Genomic DNA, 9,736 nt, shown 5'->3' on the forward strand with positions numbered 1-9,736 from the left:
GATGTTAACGCTTCTTCTTCTGCTTCTATGTAGCCAAAGGTTTCAGTGTTGTGTTTTACTGTTTTTTTCATCAGAACAAGAACTCAGAGTGACATCACTTCCTCTTCGGGAGGAAGACTTTACAAACTCACTTTCCCATCTTGTGGTACAAAGTGGTATAACAAGACAGGGTGGGGCTAGCGGGTTAAAAATAGTACATATCAAACTGTTTGAAAATATGTATCCCTAATATGAACGCAGTTACTCATGTAAGAAAACGATATTGTACATCAGCGGTCATGAAGGACACTAAGTACTAAACCCTGCGTGCAACATGGAAGTCATATGCAGATAAAGTCGGTATAAAGGAGGATTTCTTGCTGGCAAAGTGTTTGAACCCAGAGGCGTTTTTTGGGTAAAAAAAACCAAAAAATTTTACCATTTCAACACTGCAGATTGTTGCCGAGAGGAAGAAAACCAGCCTGTCAGTGGTGAAGTGAAGGAATGGAGAGCAAGCAGGGGAGGATCAGACAACCAACTTGTGAATAATCCAATCAATCACTGAGCTGTGCACAAGCCAGTCAGCGATGACAGAATATTCTGACATTACTCAGTCTGCTAAATCCACGACACATGAGACAGTTTAGGATTTAAAACCAGCCAGTAAAAGAGCAGAAAGTTATGTGAAAGAGTTCAACGAAGTCACTTGGGTGTAAACAAAGTAGAAGTGGAGTCTTAAGTAAAGGTAGTGATTCCGCATTAGGTCACAGGTCTGCTTTGCTGCTCCCCTGAGTGCTATATATTTTAATACCTTTCAGTCTAACCATGAAAACGACTCCACATGTGAGTCAGAAAAGATGTTTACGTAGATATTTCATGATGTTACTTCCGTTTACCTCGCCGTTTCAGCCTTGCTGTGTGTGAGTGCTCTAATTATTGGCTTTGTAGGATTCTAGGAACACAAATATAGTTACAGTAAATGGCTTGAAGTTAATTGAAATATAATTTCAAATTAAGAGACAGAGGATTTCACACAGCATGTCTGTAGCTTGGGGGAAATAATAAGTCAATTGGTTGCTATAGCGATTTAAATAAACCCCTGGAGATTTATGTTTATTTTGACTTATTCATCTATATTTAAAAATACCAAACTATAAAATGAACGAGTCCTATTTTATTAACCTAAGAGTGAATAGAGGTTAATAATCTGTGGTTAACTCTACTGGATTAAACTAATTAAATAATTAAGCAATCCATCACTGTCAAATGAGCATAGTCGCCCTGTGATATATATATATATATACATATATACACATATACATATACATATATATACACATATATATACATACATATATATACATATATACATATATGTGTGTATATATATATACATATATATATATAAATAAAGAGAGATAGATAGATAGATAGATAGATAGATAGGTAGATAGATAGGTAGATAGATAGATAGATAGATAGATAGGTAGATAGATAGATAGGTAGGTAGATAGATAGATAGATAGGTAGATAGATAGATAGATAGATAGATAGATAGATAGACGGACGGACGGATAATCCTGGTCTAGGTTTTTGTTGTGAATCTGACCCCTGGCCTTCCTCTGGGGGGAGAAAGACAACAGAGCTTTCCAGACACCAAGCATTTTAACATCACATACCAGAAGCAGACATGCTGCTGTTAATTCTAGTACAGATCAGCTGTTCTAAGTAAACCAAAACATGCATGTTATTCCCTCTTCTGCTTGCCATGTATTTAATTCATTATTCTGTTTGGACTTAAAATGAAGACCTTATTCGAACTTTCTTCTATTTTTATTTTTATCTCAAGTGCTAAAGTTTTAATTATAGATGTCCTCACATCTCTGACGACAAAATAAAATTGTAGGCAAATTATCCAGTGAGTGGATATGACGAAAACAATTAGTAACGCTGAAATGTAGTTACCTCCAATATCTGTAGTAATTAACTGGAGCCTAATAAGGTAATTAATTGCCACTTAATTGTCAGGGTGAGAAACAGGAACACAGAGAGGGGAGACAGTTAAAGTGGTCACAACAGGAGGACACAAAGTTGGCTTTTATCAGCGGACAATGGGACACAGGAGCTGCCGGTGTACGGTGCTTTTCTTTCTGTTCTTCCTTACCTTGTTGGTTCCGAAGGCCGGGTCCGGGTAGGAGAGCTGCCCCAGCCTGGTGTGGTCTGACGCGGCTATAGGCTGAGGAGGAGGCGGGTAAACGGTTACATCCATGGCTGAAAATACATCCACTTCTCCGGCAGTCCCTCTCTTCGGCTTTCCTTTTCACTCTTTTCTTACGCGTTTTGCAGGAGCTACTAAAATAAGCTTCCTATCTTTTCTACAAAGTAAAAAAAAAAAAAAAAAAAAAAGAAGAAGAAAAAAAAAAAGCGGGTCCGTGACCGATAATAAGCTCGGTCAGAAAATTTAAAAAAAAAAAACGTCTTTTAGAACAAATAATAATGCAGGTTTCAAGCCGTTAAGTCGTTAAATTGAGCCTGAGCAGAGCCCTGAGAGTCGGTGAAGTTTCGGTGGATGCTCTTTCTTCACGGCAGCTCTCGTGCTCCGGTGACTGCTGCTCCGACGAGGAAAGTTCCCGGTAAACGCACTTCTGACGTTAAACACAAACGATAAAAGGCGCCGGTTTCTCTCCTTCTGTTGAATGGGTCCAGTAGCGGTGTGTGGCTCGGACAGGGGACGGTGTTGGACCCTGTCTGTCCCTGTTTGGGACTCTGTTTTTTGAAAGCTCCTCCGCCGCTGCTGCTGCTGCTGCCGCGCGTGTGCTCGGTGCTGTGGTGCCTCGCGGACCCGTCATACAAAGAGCTCCTTTGTCAAGTCAGCAGGAGTTCCGCCTCAGCGGACCCGGCAGTACACTTCTTCACAAAATAAAAGCCCCACATACTGCCAGGAGAAGAAAAACAAAAAGAGCTGGGAGATGACAAAGCAAAACACGACTTCTTCAAACCCCCTCGCGGAAGTAGCACACTGACTACAAAAAAAAACAAAAAAACTTCAGGAACTGTTAAGGCAATTTGTGTTGGGGAAGCCTCCTCATTTATTTTGGTGGTAACCGGCATTACGTTTTCCCTTCACGTGGATCTTGACAAAGAGGAGAGGAGCTGAGCGGCGGCATGTGCTCCATCTAGAGGGGGAGAGTGAGCCGAAAGGTCCAGTCCGTAAATTAACGTGCTTATTAAAGAGAGCATCACGCATTAATTAGATCTTTGTTCACTTATTTACCATAATTCTTTCTTAATATTTGGTTCTAATGTTTCTAATGTTATCTATCTATCTATCTATCTATCTATCTATCTATCTATCTATCTATCTATCTATCTGTCTGTCTGTCTGTCTGTCTGTCTGTCTGTCTGTCTGACTCATATAATAATTTCAGATTTTTTTAAAGACTCTTTCTAATTAGGGCAGCTATGATTGATTTGCCAAAGAACAGCATGGGTGGAAATAATGGCTGAATTTTATTTAGAGTTGTTACACTCTGACCAGGACACATAATGGAATGGAGCCATTATGAATGTTATTATTTACACGTATTACTATGCTGGCTGCTATGAAGAGGGTTGATTGTGCTCTCATAGTGGGTTTATTTAAATAAAGTTGGGTATGAGCATGTCGCCATGAAAATGTGGCAAAAAGATCTAAAATGAATCCATAAGGTGATGGAGGGAACAGGGTATATATATATGCATATATATATATATATATATATATATATATGTTATACACAGATATATATGTTATACACAGATAGCTGGAGGTGGGAAGTAACACACTATATACAATATATATATATATATATATATGTATGTATATATGTTATACACAGATAGCTGGAGGTGGGAGGTAGTACATTATGCCCAGAAAACTAAACTTGTACAGTAGCTCCTTTCTTTTGTCTTTTCTCTCTCCGTCCTGTTTGATCTGACCCCGTCATGGGTCATGGATTTGGAGCTGTGATCAACGTCCATCTTTCTCCACGGAGCTTTTCAGAGCTGGAAGCAGCATCCTGATGAGGCTGCAGATCCAACTATCCAGCTGGAACAACATTAAGATGAAGAACAACAGTTATATGTGTAATGCAGGCATCCAAATGGCCACCTAATTCTTCCCAGGAAGAAGTGTCCTACATATTTATGTGGCTGACAAGAATTCAGTTTGGGGTTTGGGCAGTGAATAGCACTCTCTGTTGGTGGAGGATCACTATCTCCAGTCCTCCACCATGAGGAGGTCATTATTTTAATGTCAGCTGTCGTTCATTTGAAAAGACTGAAGCAGGACTTCCAGGAGATGACGATGATGTTGTCCATAAAGTCTCTTCACACGGAGAAGCTCCAGGGTTGGGTTCAAATTACACAATACTGTCATTTAGTCTGATGAGATGTTTGCTGTGTCGTATGAGGCAGCAACAGAATCAAGGCAGGATGGATGTGGCCACCAACCAATCAATGTTCACCGTCTCTTAAGACCTGCATGATGTCATCAGGAAGGACGTCCTGAGACGATGATGATGATTGTTCAACATCTCGGATCATGTCGTGAAAACTGCCGTATGATGGGAAATGAAAAGGGCATAAAAGATGATTTTTGTTGTCGCAGCATCAGTTGTTGTCCACTATGATACAGATGGAATAAAACCATTTATGGTCACATCCAACATTCATTTTTAGTTCAGATGTGCGAAGTCTTTTGGGTCTGGCTGTAATCAGGCTAACATTGTGTGGTCTAGTGATTAAACAGCTCTGTTCTGCCTTGTATTCATCAGCGTGTGTTGACCTGAAGCTGCCTGTTCCTACTCTGAGACGATGGTACTCAAGCACCTGCTGCAAAGTCACAGTCACCACTCCTCTGAACATCATGCAGCTTGTGCACTCTGTTTAAAACATCCTGTGTGTGTGCAGAAGTCTGTTCAGGATTTGGTGAATTTTAAAAGGCTTGTCAGCCGCACCAGAATCCTTCAGTAACTGAAGCTGACATTCAGGACTTCATCCGGGAGTTCAGGCGGTAAGTGCTGTGATGTACTTATGGGAGGCTGTGGCTCAGACGGTAGAGTGGATTGCACACTAATCAGAAGGTTGGTAGTTCGTTCCCCAGCTCCTCCTGTCCACATGCCTAAGTGTCCTTGAGCAAGACACTGAACCCTAAGTTGCTCCCGATGGTGAACCATCGGTGTGTGAATGAGCTCCTGATGGCAGCACCTTACATGGTGATCTGTCTCATTAGTGTGTGAATGGATGAATGGGAAAACCATGTTAAAGCGCTTTGAGACCGAAAGGTGATAAAACTATACAAGTACAGACCATTTGCCATGTATTGAACTAAAGCCGCCACTGTGCTTCTCCACAACTGTTTGTCAGGTGGTCGAATAGCTTCGGAAACCTCCTCCACATAATTTTGGATTTGGGGCTTCTGTAAAGGTCTGTAACCTTTCAAGTTTGGACAACTTGTTGTACTAGCCAGATCTTTTGGGGAATAACATCGGCTGTATGTAAAACTGCTTGTCGCTTCCAGCTCCGAAAATGAGGCCGATGCTGAAGTACAATACCAGCGAGTGCCACTAGAGGTCGGCTCCAAAAAGCCTCCAGCTCCATAGACTCCCATTCAACTTCTCTCATCAAATCCAAAGTGAATAAAATGTGTCCATCAGTTATCTCGGTGTTGTTAGCTAAAGTCACTCCTTCTTATTAGTTTTCTGGAGGTCCATCTGAAAATAATCCCTCATTCATTAGAAAAGAAGATTCAAGAAGACCTGTTTTTGGGGGCGTGTCTGTTTGATTGACAGGCCTGTGGTGCAGTCAGGTTACAGCTATCGGTGGGCGGGACGTAGTATCGTCAGGTTTCCAATCAGATCGGTCAGATCCACCTATGGCTCCTCCCCCAGCTCGTCCAAATATGGTCACTTCCTGCTCCAAACCGCTCTGAACTAGCAAAGATGGTGACGGACAGAATCTGAACTGGAGGATTCATAACGTTCACAAACCAACGATGATGTCACTGCCTATAACATGACCCTTAGGGATGTGTTATGTTCTCTCCGACTAGTCCTTCAGTCAAAAATCAAATGTGTTTCTAGTTGTTGTGAACAACTACATTGGCTGGTGCAGAAAAAAGCCTTAAAAAGCAACGACAGAGAGGATGAGGGAGGGGAGAGACTTGATCGCCTTTCAAAGCAGTGATACCGCCACACATAGAGGCAAGTTTGGGAGGGAGACAGTGATGGTGTTGTGTTTAGTTGTACACATGGTAAGTGCCACATAAAGTTGTCATTTTCAGAAAGTTAGGGACAGACACCAGTAATAACCAGTCAACAGTAGTAATACGATGTTGGTGAGGTCTGTGTGTGTGTGTGTGTGTGTGTGGGGTGGTGGGGGGGGGGGGGGGGGGGGGGTTCTGCAGTTCAGACAGGACTGTACTGTACTTTCTTACACTGTTTGTATTCATTTCTAATAAAATGCATAAGTTCCTGTGTGGAGGAATACTTGCAGAGAAAAAGGATGCCCTTAGATTCAAAGTCTCCTCTGTTCATTTAAAATCTATTAAGTTGTGGCACAGACCTTAATTTAGGTATGAACAGTTAAACAGGTCAAAAGTGATGTGAATCATTGCAATGAATTTGGACAACAAGGTAACCTGTGAATGATCTCGTGGGTTGAAGTCCAGTAAACGACACCAGGAAACAGTGTTAGGGAGAAAGAAGGAAACAAACCGAAGCAGCCTGGATGTGGATTTCATTCCTGTTCGGATGGTCTCTAATGACAGAACAACACATTACCTGCCAATAGATACACGTACACAGATGTGCATAAACAAAGAGACACTCTCCCACCCACACAAACACACTCACGCACACACAGTTGTGCCCACCTCGTACACATACCTAAACAGATGGTCACATCATATATAAAGATCCACTCGCACACATAAAGTATGTGCAGACACACACATAATTATACCCTATATGGTAACACAGCCACACATATACTGACACGTGTAAGCATGTGGATATGGTCCAAACACACACACTATTCCACACACACACCAGGACATACAAATGCGCACACAGTTTAAACACACACAGAGGTATCATGAAAAGCATTTTCTCCTTTTAATACATTCACAAACACAAATACACACACACACACACACACACACACACACACACACACACACACACGCCCAAAACCAGCCCACGCATATAGTGAACATACAGTGTGTGAGCCGCCCATCCCCCACATACACACATACATATATGCACCCCTCCCCTCTGAAAAAGGCATAATTCACTTCCACATTCTCCTCCCCCACACACAGTTCCTCTCTATAAAACTCCACACACAGACACACACAGACACACACTGGATATGTACACACTAAACCACATGCACACATGCACTAAACCAATCAACTGCACAAACACGTACATAGACTTACACACTACAAACACTACGTATGCAGCCACAAATACACACACAAATACACACACACACACAAATACACACACACACACACACACACACACACACACACACACACACACACACACACACACACACACACACACACACACACACACACACACACACAGATAAAAGCAAATACCACAACTGCACACATATACACACTATACCAGTGCTGCTCCATATATACTAATGCATGTCAACACACAAAAAACACATTTACAAGCAGAACTACACACACACACACACACACACACACACACACACACACACACACACACACACACACCCTCTCTCTCCATACAGTCCTCACATTCCCATGCATGAACTTTCCAACATACTGTATCTTATGGCTTTAAATTGTAATGTACTGTAGCAGTTGAATGATGTGTGTCTCTTCATGTAGGGGATTACATTATAGATTCATAGCACAGCAATCCACTTTTGAGTGAAAACAGCTCGCCCTGAGGTATTAGAGCTCTCCAGTATGTAAGAGACTCAAAAAAGGGAGGAAATCAGCAAAAGGGAGTTTATTGAGAATAATGGTGGATACAAAAATCTGTTCAAATATGAAATAGTTAGATTTTTTTTTTAAGCTTGTTTTATGTAAAAGTGCTCTGATGGGGCCATCATGTGCTTGTAGTTTTTGAGTTTTTAAACTTTAAACATGCAGAATGTGGTTGGACGTTGTTCTGCTGAAATAAACAAGACCTTCCCTGAAAGAGACGTTGTCTGGATGGCAGCATATGTTGCTCCAAAACCTGAATATATCATTCAGCATTAATGCTTCCTTCCAGATGTTCAAGCTACCCATGCCATGTGCACTAATGCATCCTGTACCATCACAGATGCTGGCTGTAGAACTGAGCTGATAACAAGCTGGATGGTCCCTCTCCTCTTTAACCTGGAGGATGCAGCGTCCATGATTTCCAAACAGAATCTCAGATTGTGATCCATCAGACCTCAGGACAGTTTTCCACTTCACCTCAGTCCATCTTCAATGATCTCGGTCCAGAGAAGGCGGCGGTGTTTCTGGATCATGTTTCTATCTGGTTTCTTCTTTGGAGAGTTTTAACATCATTTGTGGACGCAGCGATGAACTGTGTTCACAGACGATGGTTTTCACAAGTGTTCCTGAGCCCATGCAGTGATTTCCACTCCAGAATAGTGTGTTTTTAATGCAGTGCTGCCTGAGGGCCTGAAGATCACCACCATCCAATATTAGTTTCCAGCCTCGTCCCTTGTGTTCAGAGATTTCTCCACCATAGATGATGAAAGTCTCAAATTTTGTGTAATTTTACATTGAAGAATTATTTTAAGTTTTTGCACTACTTGCCAATGCTGCCTTTCACAGATTTGAAAGAAGTTATACTTTTCTATACTAACTGTTTACATAGTGAAATGTAGTGAGTCCGTCAGTGTGAGGATCAGCTGGTTTTTTAGATGTTTTTTTGTAATCTGCTAACATGCCTTTTTAAGAGGCTTACTCCCATTAGTTAAAAAAAAAAACATCCTGCCAGTCGTTAATGCAGGCAGCTTATGACAATCTATAATTATGTTATATTTTAATGTGATAGCATTAGATTTATTTCAACAAATGCCTCAAAACATGTTTCTGTAAAAGACGGATAGATGACACGTCAGCACTTCCTCCCACTGTACTAAAGTAAAGCCAGCAGGCCAGACTGCGCAGTAGTGACTGTGTGGTGGTGGTGGTGTTGGTGGTGGTGGTGTGTGTGTGTGTGTGTGTGTGTGTGTGTGTGTGTGTGTGTGTGTGTGTGTGTGTGTGTGTGTGTGTGTGTGTGTGTGTGTGTGTGTGTGTGTGTCTGTGTGTCTCTGTGTGTCTCTGTGTGTGTCTCTGTGTTGAGGTTTGGTACCCTGCCTAGCTGCTGCCATCTCGTGTGTTTTGGACATCCTGTGTAAAAAGGATTAGTAACTGCCAGTTGTCACCTACTTTTTCCTTATAAACCTGTTGTGCTTTTAGCTTGTTTGTTGTAACAACAACATTAATTTAGTGATTAAGTTAACCTTCAAAACACCAACTTAACTTGTAGTAAAAAAAAATAACTGCAGCGGTCCTCCAGATCCCTCAGAGTACGGGTTTGTGCAGTTTACTGCAGAACAACTCACAATATGGTTTAAAGCAGACAATGGAATGAAGAAAAGGAACAGATTAATGTTCTTATGTGCAGTTCATGAACCGCAGTCTGTGACTACTTTATTAGGAGCAGCTGTCAATCATGACGACGTA

The 9,736-nt window shown here is 41.6% G+C and overlaps 1 protein-coding gene across 1 annotated transcript in view; it reads right to left on the reverse strand.

Moving 5' to 3' along the window:
* The window catches only part of tox (thymocyte selection-associated high mobility group box), a 54,791-nt gene extending 52,005 nt beyond the window's left edge, over window positions 1-2,786 (reverse strand). Inside the window, 1 exon segment of the mRNA XM_069173271.1 lies at window positions 2,144-2,786. Within this exon segment, the coding sequence (XP_069029372.1) occupies window positions 2,144-2,248 (105 nt within the window). The 5' untranslated portion in view covers window positions 2,249-2,786.
* Window positions 2,787-9,736: the final 6,950 nt, after the last annotated feature.

This window comes from Embiotoca jacksoni, unplaced genomic scaffold, assembly GCF_022577435.1.
Source record: "Embiotoca jacksoni isolate LCO1_2020_lvr unplaced genomic scaffold, fEmbJac1.0.p SCAF_59, whole genome shotgun sequence".
NCBI lineage: Eukaryota > Metazoa > Chordata > Actinopteri > Embiotocidae > Embiotoca > Embiotoca jacksoni.